Raw genomic sequence first — 13,745 nt, 5'->3', positions numbered from 1 at the left:
CCTACTAACATGTCCCGGATGAAGCTGAGGGCGTCGTGGCAGACGATGGTCACTCCGTACAGGCTGGAGCTGGGCAGGTCTTTGATGATCAGCAGCTGCTCCAGGATCCAGATCAGAGCGCAGAAGATGCAGAAATACGCCGCGCGACTGTAGGCCACCAGCTGATTATGACCCTGGAGACGCAACAGTGACGAGGAGCTGTGAGGGGTTAGAGCGGTGACCCCCCAACCAGGAGGTCAGAGGGTGGATTCCTGCTCGGACCAAGTGTGTCGCTGTGTGCGCTTTGGCAAGACACTTCAGCGCAGTGTGAAACGTGTAACGTGTGGCCGGTGGTGCTGTGCCAATCCAGTGCTATTTACAGGTTGTAGTCGTCCCAGAAAGTCTCATAATGTTTGAATGTTTGAGTTTTTATTTACACAAAGCTGTTCTGTCGTTACTTGAGAGATTAATAACAGCTACATCGCCCTTTAGGATCCGTCTGGGAAATAAATGCTGTAGTATCTCGAGCTCTAGTGTCAGAATTGGAACTGAAAAAGCTGGGTCGGTGCCTCCGTCGTGGTCGGATGGTGCCACCCTCTCTGCCGTCAGTGTGTCCCGGGGCAGCTGTGACTACAACTGTACCTGACCATCACCGAGTGTGGAGTGAATAAATGACGATGTGTAGTGTTTTTGAGAGCTTTGACGAGCCTCGGCACATTATAAGTGTAAGGTTTTGTTTTATTTTATTCTTATCATTATTATTCTATTTTTTATTTTATTTTTTATTAATTTATCTACTTATTTTTTATTATGATTTTTATGTGTTTTATTTTTTTTTTTATTATTATTATTATTGTTTATGTATTATTATTATTATTATTACTATTATTATTATCATTATTTTTATTATGATTTTATGATGATGATTATTATTATTATTATTTATTAGTATTATTTATTTATTAGCATTATTTATTATTATTATCATTATTATTATCATTATTTTTTTATTATGATTATTATTATTATTATTATTCATTATTATTATTTATTTATTATTATTTATTATTATTATTATTATTATTTTATTATTATTATTATTATTATTATTATTATTATTATTTTATTATTATTTTTATTATTATTATGAGATAAATAAGGCGTCTTTCACTTACATGAGTAGGGGAAGCTGCGTCTGGCTGGACACTCTTAAAAAAACAAAAACAAAACCAATTTTACAAGATAATTTCACAAGAATCTATGACACAAACAGAAAGCAGCAGTGAAAGAGAGATTCTGAACTGAAACAGGGAACTTCAGCTCCAGTTTTGACTCGTTTGTGTTTAGATGAAACGCTTCAAGGTTCAATATCACGTATAACTGACTCTTGTGAGGTTTAAATCATGTTCTAACGCTGTTCCCTCCTCAAAAACAGGCCTGGAGTTGTGTTTTGTTTCATTCTCACATGTTTGAGTCACACTTTATTATTAGTCTGTAACATCTTCAAAGCTCAAAATGCTCTGTTCCACCTTGTGATGTCATCAAGTGGTAGTTTTCAAGTTCTACCTTAAGTGTTTGAGAGAAGAACTCTTAAATCTGCAGGTTTGTGTGTTAAACATGTGTAAATGAAACAAAACACAACTCCAGGTCTGTTTGTGACGAGGAAACAACATTAGAACATTAAAAAACAGTACAATATGGGCCCTTTAAGTAAATCAGGTTCACAAAAACATCCTTTCGCTGTTGCTCGTTACCTTCAGTAAAGAATAATGGCAGCTGGCGATAACCAGGCAGAACTGGAAGACCCAGAAGTCCTTGAAACAGCCGTGATTAAGAAGCACAAAACCCAGAAACGACACCAGAAACGCCATGAAAACCGCCACCAGATTCTCCAACACGTCTTGATTTCTGCATAAAACAAACACACGAATTCTGTCGTCAGCGAGGGGAAGGAAATGTGTTTAGTTACAGAAAACTGAACACTATAGACTATAGAACAGCGCCCTCTGCCTGTCAGATCCTCTTCTCCCTGGTATTTAACACGAGACGGGACATACAGGTGTTTTATATGTGCTATAGAAATAAACTTTAATTGATTTGAAATGAATACGTAATTTAAAACAATAATAAACTGATAATTCTGAATACTTGGAATACTTTTACTTTAAGTTTATAGTGAAAAAACATGGCAGATACAGTTGAAAACCAGACGACACATACGTTTTTTTTTGTTTTTTTCTCACTGTCTGACATGAAATCAGACTAAACCTTTCCTGTTTTAGGTCATTTAGGATTAACAATATCATTTCTATTCAAACTGGACGAAATGGGCCAAAATTCTTGCTAACTATTGTGAGAAGTTTGTGGAAGGAAATCCAAAATGTTTGACCCAAGTCACACAGTTTAAAGGCAAAGGTACAAATACTAATGATAAGTACTGTATTTTTATAAGTCGGTCTAGAGTATAAGTCACACCACCAAAAAATGCAGAATAATGAAGAAAAAAAAATAAGTCGCACTGGACTATAAGTCACATTTTTGGGGGAAATTTATTTTACAAAATCCAAGACCAAGAACAGACATTTTATCTTTAAAGTCAAGTTCTAATAATAATAATAAAATGTGGAACAACAGGCTGAATATCAGTACATCACGCTAACGTAACACATTTATATTTATTCAGCTCCATGAAGCACAGACAGAACTGAACATGTGTCTGGTTTGTTAACGTAAGATATTAACAGTTAATCAGATAAATAAAGCAGAAAAAACAACAAGTTTACTCTGGATCTCACTCCAAATCAATAAATCCACTGAATTCTTCGTCCTCGGTGTCACTTCTGAATAACTCATTTCTGTTCAGTGTTTCTCTTTGTCTTTTAAATCACCGTAATGTTGATATTTTAAATGATACAAGTCTAGAGCCCCTCGCACGACTGTCACTGCGACAAGAACCAACATGTGACTTTATATATTTGAATCATTTCACATATAAGTCACACCCTGGACAAACTAAACTGACAAAACGTGACACTTATAGTCTGAAAAATACAGTATGTGAACACCTGAAAGTCATGAAAAATTGTCCCAAAAAAAATCCTTCTCTCATTATTCTGACATTTAGCAAATAGAAATAATTTTGTTAATCCTAGTTGACCTAAAACAGGAAAAATTCAGTCTGATTTCATGTCAGACAGTGAGAAAAAAACAAAAAACAAAAAACATGTCCATTTATATAGTGTGTGTAAACTTCGGGTTTCAGCTGTAAATGCAAATACAACGGGTCAAAGTGATGAGAGCAGAGTCAGGATGTTGTCAAATGTGAATCACCAATAGCTGAGTCGGGGTACGTCCACTGTCGGGGGCCCCACGGACAAATTTTTAGCCCCGGGCCCCCTGAAAGCTCGGACCGGCCCTGGATACATGTGTTCAGTTCCGTCCCAACACTGTCTCTCACTTCAGACACTCAAACTAAAATGTAAATGTTGTGTTTTATGTTTGTACCTGTCCAGCAGCGCCATCAGCGTGAGCCGGTCGTACAGGATATTGATCCATTTACCGGGAAATAATCTCAGTTTGTAATAAATTTTCTGTTTGGGCTTTTCCTGCGTGGAGGCTTCTGACGACTCGTCCAAAGAGTCTTCTTCCTGATAAAAAGACACAGAGAAAATTACAGTTTTTGTTTTTTTTTGTATTTTGATAATTGTAATAGCCAGGCCCGTCAACAGAAATTTGGGGGCCCGGGGTGATAAGACTCAAATGGGCCCCCCGCTGATATAAATAAATAGTAGGTTTTCTATACAGAGCGTCCAGTCACCGTTTTTCAACCTTTATAAAGTCAAAATGTGTTAAAATCTTAATATAGAATTTGAAATAATGGTTTGACTTGTGGACTAATTAATTAAAACTATAAACGCACACAGGTCAACTACTAAAATACTCATTATCTGGAGCCTAACGCTGACCAAATGAACCAATTAAATCCCAAACAGTGATGATGACGGGTGAAACACACTGGTCCGTATGTTGTAAATGTGAAAAGTGACCTGCAGCTTGTATCGAGATAATGACCTGAAAGATCTCAGGGTGTGTCCTCCTCGGCCGCAGTCTGTGAGCCGGGATAATGCGGCGCTGGAAAGGACAGTCGGAGTGACCCATCAGCCCGTCCTGACCCTCAGAGTTGGACGACGTGGACAGCAGGTCGCTACAAAGGCAAAGACAGACAGACATGAGGCAAAAGGACATTTTCACAAACCAAACAAATTAAAGAAGAATGAAATAGAGTTAAACAACCGGTCAAACGTTTGGACACGCCCGCTCATTCAAGGTTTGTTAATGTTTACTACTTTCTACATTTCTGCATAGGGACAAGGCAGAAAACAGGGGGGGACAAAGGGGTCTGTTGTCCCGGGCCCCGGCGTTTTAAGGCCCAGAATTGGACCTTCATCCCATTAACTTAAATTAGAGGGGGCCCATGTGAGGCGTCTTGCCCTGGGCCCCGAAATGTCTGTGGACGGCCCTGCATAGACAACAAATATATGAATCAAGATATCTGGAATTATGTAATAAAGAAGAAAGTTAAATAAATAACTCTACTAAATATTTTTTAAGTTACTTTGAGGATTTGAATGTTAAAAAATGTACACATTTCCATATATGTTACTTCATATATTTGATGTCTGTTTGCAGTGTTGGCCAGTACAAAGAAAGGGATTAGTGTAAGCAACTTTTTTCTTTTTTTTTTTACTAACACAGTGATGTAACTAGTAAAAAACAAGAACATCATGTGACGTTCTGGAGTTAGACACAGATCAGCTGAAGCAAAACACAAATATCTGTTTAAGGAGGACAGTGGTGTCATTATCTAAATAAATCTATATAAATCTATTTGTACGTGTATAAAAAACACTGAACAAAAGGCTGCGTCCAAACCTTTGACTTTATATTAAACTCAGAAGAGGCTGAAGTAAAGACAGATAATACCACATGTTTCCTGTTATGAGTTCTGCTCCGAGCGGCAGGTTTAAGGCTCGTTCTGCGTACAGTTTCCGCGGCCGATCTCCTGACGGGATAAAGGAAAACGATCACATAATGTAACTAAAACAAAGCGCACACACACATCCACTCACGGTGCACAGTGTGGAAGGTGTAGGCCTCTTCTTTGTTGGTGGCTTCAGGTCGACAGATGACCTGCAGCATGGAGCTCTCCGACTGAGACGTTTGTGACGGTAAAGAGTCATAATCCGGGTCTTTCTCTGTCTGCGGACTGGACAGGAGACAAAAATACTGCAGAGGTTAGAATTAAAAGCATTAAAAGTGATCGTGTGGAGTCTGTCCTGTTGCACCTGTCGGGGGAGACGATGGGGATGTGTGTGGGGGCGTGTCGCGTGGGCAGACTGCTCGGAGGTTGAGGTCTTTCTGGTTTGATGTTTGCACTGGTGTCTGTGACTGCCTCCTCTGGTGGGGTGGTGGTACTGAGATTATCTGGAAATAAAAAAACACTTCACTTTAGACACACATTATTTAAAGGGGACATATTATGCAATTCTCTGATCTATGTTCTACTGTTGTTTCCTCCTCACAAACGCTCTGTCCCACCTCGTGATGTCATCGTGTGGTGATACAGGAAGTGCTCCACTGTGTTTTTAAACTCCACACACCTTCATTTCTAGAATCATTTGGATCATTTCAGACCCAGAATCTCTCCTGAACTAAAGGCAAAAGGAGCTGTTGTTCTCTACTTATTCATCTTTTCTCTCCTCTTTTCTCTCTCATTTTTCCTCTTTTTTCTCCTCTTTTCTCTCTCCTCTCTCCTCTTTTCTCTTATCTCTCTCCTCTTTTCTCTCTTATTTTTCCTCTTTTCTCTCTCCTCTCTCCTCTTTTCTCTCTCCTCTCTCCTCTTTTCTCTCTCCTCTCTCCTCTTTTCTCTCTCCTCTCTCCTCTTTTCTCTCTTATTTTCTCTCCTCTCTCTTTTCTCTCTCATCTTTCCTCTTTTCTCCCCTCTTTCCTCTCTCCTTTCCCCTCTGTCCTCTCTCATTTTTCCTCTTTTCTCTGCTCTTTCCTCTCTCCTCTTTTCTCTCCTTTCCTGAACTAAAGGTAAAAGTCGCTGTTAAGTTGAAAACTACCACTTGATGACATCACAAGGTGGAACGTCACATTTTGATCTTTGTAGATGTCACAGACTGATGATAATGTGACTCAAACGTGTGTGAATGAAACAAAACACAACTCCAGGTGTGTTTTTGAGGAGGACATGGATTAAAGCTTCACAAAAGTCAGTTTCGTGTGATACAGGACATTTACATTTTGACACTACACTGTTCTGTTTTTACCTTCTGAAGCCGGCGCGTCCCTTTTGTGTTCGGATGTGTTTTTCTCCTGTGCACTGGCTCCTCCCACTCGAGTGTTTAATGAACCAATCAGTGACACAAACTCCAGGAAGTTGGATTCATTGGGGAGCTGTCCTTCCTTCGCCTCCAGGTCAGATTTGGAGCTTGTCATCGTTGTCTGAAAAATGGAATAAGAGGCAGTGGGTTTCAAAAGGCTCCTGCTTCTACAAACAAACATTTATTTTAATTAAGTATGTTTTTTAAGAAGTGACAGATTAAATTACATGGTATAGTTAAATTAGACCTACTGTGTTTGTTTGTGTTCTACAGTTATATGACAATTTATGACAATTTATGACCATTCCTACAATTTGCACATTTTAAATCACAATATTCAACTAAAATAACTAAAATAAACAAAAATAACAAGCCCACAACCTCCTGGTGCCCAGAGTCAGGACTAAACCAGGACTAGACCAGGACTAAACCAGGTCTAAACCAGGTCAGGACTAAACCAGGACTAAACCAGGACTAAACCAGGACTAAACCAGGTCTAAACCAGGACTAAACCAGGACTAAACCAGGACTAAACCAGGACTAAACCAGGTCTAAACCAGGTCTAAACCATGACTAAACCAGGACTAAACCAGGACTAAACAAGGTCTAAACTAGGACTAAACCAGGACTAAATAAAGTCTAAACCAGGACTAAACCAGGACTAAACCAGGACTAAACCAGGACTAAACCAGGTCTAAACCAGGACTAAACCAGGACTAAGCCAGGTCTAAACCAGGACTAAACCAGGTCTAAACCAGGACTAAACCAGGACTAAACCAGGACTAAACCAGGACTAAACCAGGACTAAACCAGGACTAAACCAGGACTAAACCAGGTCTAAACCAGGTCTAAACCATGACTAAACCAGGACTAAGTCAGGACTAAACCAGGACTAAAGCAGGACTAAACCAGGACCAAGGTGAATCAGCGTTTGAGTTTTGTTCAGTTTAAACCTGGAACAGTCGTCCTGAAGATGTGAGACTTTGACATGTTTAAGTCCAGGCTCAGTTCTGTTTATCTGCTGTGAATAAAAGGCTTTTATTCTGCCTCTTTTAATGTTCATTTTACATTGATTCTTTATGTTTCGATTTGTTGTATTGTGATTTTAATGTTTCTTTCTTATTCTGTAAAGTTCTTTGAATTACCTTGTGTACTAATTGTACAGATAAACTTTCCTGATTTACAATAACCTGAGTCACAGTGACATACTGTATTTCCGCGGTCCGACAGCAGCACGGCGTCTTTCCCGCTGTCCATGCTGAGTCCTCGGATGTGGGTCCGTCCTCCGGGTCCACATCGGCCGAGCGCGGGGGGGATACGCAGAAACCCCCTCGTGTCCGCCTTCGCCTCTAGCGGTTCGGTGTCGTCCGGGTGTGAGTTCACGTCGATGCCGGAGGAGCTGTTGTCGTTGGTGACCTGAGGGCTGGGCGTGCTCTCTGAGGTCAGCTGCAGGCCCGGATTGTCCAGGCCTGTTCCTGGACACTCCGGCGTCGGGGAGTCCGAGCCGGCCGTCTCTCTGCAGAGGTGAAACTCTTCAGTGGGGCTGGTTTGTTGTTTGGGCGTGTCCTCGTCCTCTGAGTCCTTCGCCTCGTCCAGCTGTTCCTCTTCGTCTGGACATTCAAACGTGATGACGGGGATCTTGATGTGGCACTCTCCAGAATCCTGAACGTTTAGAAAAAACATTTAATTACCAGAAATAAAATCCAACCCCAAAATCTGAAAAGGCGGATTCTAGACACAAACTCCATAAGGCCTGTTAGTTATTGTGTCGTATTTAGAAACAAAACACTTGTTGCTCAAATACAAATACAGATACAGAGGCAAAAAGTTACTCAAGTAAAAGTAAAAGTATCACATGGAAAAATCGACTTAAGTAAAGGTATTTAAGTACCTGTTTAAAATGTACTTTAAGAGTAAAAACTAAAAGTATTTCGCAAGTTATTACTATGTTAAAGTGATATTGATTAAACTGGCACATATTTTGGTCACAGTAACAAATCAGTTTCTTAACTTTTCTTCTGAATTTTGTGTATTTATTTTTGTTTGGCTCAAATCTGAAGATGCCGTTTGAAACAGTCCTAAAGTGTTAAATGTACCTGTGTATTTCCCAGCAGGCTCTGCTTCACACTCTCCTCCAGCTGAGCCGCGGTCTGAGGGTCACATGACATCGTGATGATGATTTTCACAGTGTCGCTGTCGTCCAGGTGAGAGGAGGCGGGGCCTGGTCTGGAGTTATCCACCAGAACCACCTCTATCTCGTCTGAGCAGAACGCCTCCTCTGCTTCTTCAGACTGAACACAAGAAATGGACAGTTATTTTTGTTTAGAATGATGTTGTAAGAACAGAAGTGACACGAGGATGTACATGTGTGTACATGTATGTACTTGTATGTACCTCTGTGTACTTGTATGTACCTCTGTGTACCTCTGTGTACCTGTATGTACCTGTATGTACCTCTGTGTACTTGTATGTACCTCTGTGTACCTCTGTGTACCTCTGTGTACCTGTTGAGTGAGGTGACCTGAGGATGTACCTGTATGTACCTCTGTGTACCTCTGTGTACTTGTATGTACCTCTGTGTACCTGAGGATGTACCTGTAGGGGCAGTTCTGGGATGTCCACAAACTCGTCGTCTTCGTGCTGTGAGCTCAGCACTGAGTTGTTGTTGGCGTCTGATGAGTTGTTGTTGGCGTCTGACGAGTCTTTGGGTCCTTGATTTTCCTCCTCGCTCTCATCTCCACTTCCTTTAGACGGGGGCAGACCTTCATCTGCTGTTTCTGGATCTGACGCCTCTTTACTGTCACAGTCCTTCTCTTCGTCTCTTTTTTCTGAATCTGGTGAGTTTTGTTTTTCAGTCCGTGTGAGCCTGGTGTGAGAGCTCTGACTGTCCTCGTCTCTTCTTATCGTTTTAATAGTTTCTGCTCCTGCGTTAGTCCCACTCGAGGACTCAGGACACACCTCCTCCCTCTCAGCTTTGGACGGGGGTCTCTGCTGGGCCAGCAGCAGAGGGGCGGCTTGGTCGGGGTTGGGGCTGGAGAGGTCCTCGGGAGACGGCTCTGGACTCAGCTGAAGGCCGACCGCCAACGGCCTCTGCTCCGCGGTGCTCAAACCGTGTCCTAAGATCAATAGAGTTTAAAATGATTAAAACGTGAGCATCACGGAGTCTCTCGGATTGTACATGTGATTACAAAAGTGGAACTATATGTGTGTCTGTGCCAGAGGAAGTGACTTGTCTACACCGGATAAACCGAACAGTCTAGTAGAAAAGTGGAACTCAACCCTCTTCAACTAACTGTTTATATAAATGGACATAGCTAACCTGCTAGCCGCCGCGTTACAAACAGGAAGTGATCATGTCCGCACTTTCAGCTTCATCAACTCTGGCTCCAATTCACTTTCTATGTAAAAACTGTGTCTGTCTCTGCTGCTTCAGACTCATTTTGGTCTTAAATGTTTGTATTAACCCTCTACATGATCCTGGGGTTTTTATTTTGCAATTTTATCCGCAAACGAAGATATGAACGTTAATAACAGACAAATCAGGCGCGTCCTTTCCCTCCCGCTAGCGTTAGCAACAGGTTTGATTGACAGTCTCTCTCCTGATTGGCTCTTTGGTTGCTATGACACTCGTGTTCAGAACTCGGATCCAGCTTAGCCGCTGTAACTGCTCTGGCCCCGTTTGAGCTTCATTTGAGACACTCTGTCCACGTCTTTACACAGTTTCTGCTCCTGCACACGCTCCATTTGTCCTACTGTCCTTCGTGAAAGTTCATTCAAAATTAAAACATTACCTTCTCGTGAAATCATCTCACCTTCGGCAGTTTTTGTTTCTTCTGATTTTAAGCCCTCCTGAACAGAACACAGATTTAAAACGATTGATTTAAAACCCAACAGTTATTATCTGTATTTTGAGTGCGTTGTGAACTCACCGCTCCGATCAGCCCTGGGTCCGTTTCGGTCTGTTTCACGGTCACTTGGATCACAGGGCTGGTGCGTTTCCGACCCAGCATGGACATGGGGACGCTGTCGGGTACAGTGCTGCTTTTCCTGTCAAACAAAAGAGACATAATAATCCAGGATGTGCAGATGATACTCTATGTGTGATTTACAAACTGATCGTTAAAATCTGACGACTTTTGAAATAACTGAACAAACGAATGCGACTCTCCCGACGCTGTGTGGACTAATCTGGGGTCAGAATTTTGTTTCATTCACCGGAAATAATTACATTGACCTATATATGAGAATAACTTCCTTTGGGGAGAACCACTGGGTCATAACAGACTCAAAATAACTCGATGAAAATGTGTTTAGTTACAGAATACGGAATAATATGGAATACTTTTACAACACAGACTGTTTAAAGATGTGGACGTGTCTCTTATTAATGTTCATGTCTTGATTTACAGACACAAAAGTGAAATAAAAACCCCAGGATCATGTAGAGGGTTAATACGAACATTTAAGATCAAAATGAGTCTGAAGCAGCAGAGACAGAGAGAGGACAGAGTTTTTCAATAGAAAGTGAATTGGAGCCAGAGTCGATGGAGCAGGAAGTGCACACATGATCACTTCCTGTTTGGAACGTGGCAGCTAGCAGGTTAGCTCTGTCCATTTATATCAACAGTCTATGGTTTATACAAAGCTTCATGATGTTATAGTGTAAAAAAAACATGACATAATTACAATTTTTGTTTCACTGTTTGTTCTGCATCAATCTATTAATTATTATTATTAATGTATTATGTATTATTATGTATTTATTATTATGTATTTATTATTATTATTATTATTATGATTATTATTATTATTATTATTATTATTATTATTATTATTATTATTATTATTATTATTATATATTTTTATTTATTTATTATTTATTTATTTTATTATTATATATTATTTATTATATGTATTTCTTTTATTTGGATTTATTATTTATTATTAATTAGAAACAAAAAAAATAAAAATAAATCACACCTGCCTCACCACAAGAGCTGGATGAATTCTGAATACCATAAAATGAAAAAGTCTGTCACATTTTGAAGTGTGATATTTTGCTGATGTAAATATAGACGAGAAAAACCAAACCATAAAATTTAAAATTATCCACAAAAAATATGCTAAATGTAAAATACTGCTAAATATCATTGAAATGTATAAATGAACAATAAAAAACAACACTTAAATCATTAGTTTGTGTCATTTTTGTTAATAATTCCAATTTTCTAAAGCTCAAATGTTATTAAAATGTAGAAAAAAACAAAACAAAAATAACAAAACTCACCCCAGACATAATTGTGACAAGTCTAGTATTCAGAATGTTTTATTTTTGTATTATTTTTGTCATGTTTTCAGTTACTTCCCAACACTGTGAGGTCACGTTTCGCAGGTTCTTCGACTTCTGAAATCACGATCGACCATAACCATCAACGACGCAGGGCCGGGACTCACCTCACACCAGCAGAACAAGCATCTGAGGCGTTACTCTTCTTGTCTGGGGCTTTGCTGAGGTCGGAGAGGCTGTTCCGGATCACCGCCTCGCCCTCGTCGAACATCACGTGGAGCCGGTAGTTGGCCATTTTGATTAAGATGAAGAAAACGGTGACGGACGAGCAGTAGATGCTTAAAGCCATGGTCGTGGGAGGGAGAGCCTGGAGGAAAAACACAGGTTAGATTTCAGGTTGTGTTTATTTTGAGCAGATTAATGAACAGAAGACGTCGGTTTACATGGGTCCACTTTAACTTAACGCACTCTTTAAGTCACATATTTTTCTCGTTTAAGCTTGAAAAGAAATGGGACGAGGAAAACGCATGACATCCCGCTCCTGTTTTTCATTAGAACATAAGTTAAATGTTTCGTTTTCCTCATGTTTAATCTCAGTTTTACACAAATACGAGACATTTTTAGCTATTTTTTTACAAATATAAACTAAAAAAAAGTGATTTTCTGATGCAGTGTCGAGTGTAAAAACGGAAAATAGTCGCTTTTTTTTTTTTTTACAGCGGTTTTCCACTTTCAAGGAACTATTCACTCGACACAAACACTGAGGCGAGGGGAGTTAAGTGTCTTGCCCAACGACACAACGGCAGGGTTCATCTGTGGGATCTGGAATCGCTCAACCTCAGACGTTAAAGTCGAGAGCGAGATTTGAACTGACGAACACAGAGCTACTGTCGCACAACAATAACATCATAACAAATTAAATGTAATATTATTTTTCTTAAAGATAATTATGTGAAATATCCAGATCCTGATGTGTGTTGTGTGTTGTGTGTTGTGTGTTGTGCGTTGTGTGTGTTGTGTGTTGTGCGTTGTGTGTGTGTGTTGTGTGTTGTGTGTGTGTTGTGTGTTGTGTGTTGTGTGTTGTGTGTGTTGTGTCTCTGATCTTATTTTGCGGTGAACTTGGAAGAATCAAACATGGCCGCCGCTCCGAGCAGGTCACATGACTCAGATTGTCTTTATGTGTAAACTGTGAAACTATGACACACGTTTGTTTGTTTGTTTGTTTGTTTGTTTGTTTCTGGAGGAGACATTTCTTAATTTGTTTGGACCTTATTTTTTCTAGAGTTTTTAAGTTTTCAGAGACGCTGACGATGAAATTCTAATCCAGTTTTGGTCTGATGAGGATCTGATCTTCAGGTTTAGTCAATAATTAAGACCAGAGCCACAACAAAGAGCCACAAGTAGAGAGCCACAGATACAGAGCCACAAACACAGAGAGCCACAGATACAGAGTCACACATACAGAGCCACAAAAGACGACGACAACGAGCCACAAATAGAGAGCCACACACACACACAGGGCCGCATACACAGAGCCACACACAGAGCCACAAAACACAACTACAACAAAGAGCCACAAATAGAGAGTCACAGATACAGAGCCACACATACAGAGCCACAAAAGACAACAACAACGAGCCACAAATAGAGAGCCACACACACAGAGCCACACACACAGAGCCACACACACAGAGCCACACACACAGAGCCACACACAGAGAGCCACACACAGAGAGCCACACATACAGAGCCACAAAAGACAACTACAACAAAGAGCCACAAGTAGAGTAACACATACAGAGCCACACACACAGAGCCACAAAAGACAACGACAAAGAGCCACAAATAGAGAGTCACAGATACAGAGCCACACACTGAGAGCCACACATACAGAGCCACACACACAGAGCCACAAAAGACAACGACAAAGAGCCACAAATAGAGAGTCACAGATACAGAGCCACACACTGAGAGCCACACATACAGAGCCACACATACAGAGCCACACACACAGAGCCACACACACAGAGCCACACACACAGAGCCACACACACAGAGCCACACACACAGAGCCACACACACAGAGCCACACA

General features: G+C 40.4%; 1 protein-coding gene across 1 annotated transcript in view; it reads right to left on the bottom strand.

Moving 5' to 3' along the window:
- Positions 1 to 13,745, bottom strand: part of pcnx2 (pecanex 2) — a 38,466-nt gene that overhangs the window by 24,258 nt on the left and 463 nt on the right. The window contains exons 2-16 of the mRNA XM_055227118.1: positions 11,820 to 12,019; positions 10,295 to 10,412; positions 10,178 to 10,214; positions 8,961 to 9,481; positions 8,462 to 8,656; positions 7,575 to 8,027; positions 6,312 to 6,486; positions 5,325 to 5,463; positions 5,109 to 5,245; positions 4,963 to 5,041; positions 4,051 to 4,183; positions 3,484 to 3,626; positions 1,734 to 1,887; positions 1,155 to 1,187; positions 2 to 173 (exon numbers count right to left, since the gene is read on the bottom strand). Of these exons, the coding sequence (XP_055083093.1) occupies positions 2 to 173; positions 1,155 to 1,187; positions 1,734 to 1,887; positions 3,484 to 3,626; positions 4,051 to 4,183; positions 4,963 to 5,041; positions 5,109 to 5,245; positions 5,325 to 5,463; positions 6,312 to 6,486; positions 7,575 to 8,027; positions 8,462 to 8,656; positions 8,961 to 9,481; positions 10,178 to 10,214; positions 10,295 to 10,412; positions 11,820 to 12,019 (2,689 nt within the window). The remainder of the gene's footprint in view (position 1; positions 174 to 1,154; positions 1,188 to 1,733; positions 1,888 to 3,483; positions 3,627 to 4,050; positions 4,184 to 4,962; positions 5,042 to 5,108; positions 5,246 to 5,324; positions 5,464 to 6,311; positions 6,487 to 7,574; positions 8,028 to 8,461; positions 8,657 to 8,960; positions 9,482 to 10,177; positions 10,215 to 10,294; positions 10,413 to 11,819; positions 12,020 to 13,745) is intronic.

The sequence above is a fragment of the Periophthalmus magnuspinnatus genome, chromosome 15, assembly GCF_009829125.3.
Source record: "Periophthalmus magnuspinnatus isolate fPerMag1 chromosome 15, fPerMag1.2.pri, whole genome shotgun sequence".
Lineage (NCBI taxonomy): Eukaryota > Metazoa > Chordata > Actinopteri > Gobiiformes > Gobiidae > Periophthalmus > Periophthalmus magnuspinnatus.
Note: the sequence above shows the minus strand (reverse complement) of the source record. Positions and strands in the feature narration are given on the sequence as shown.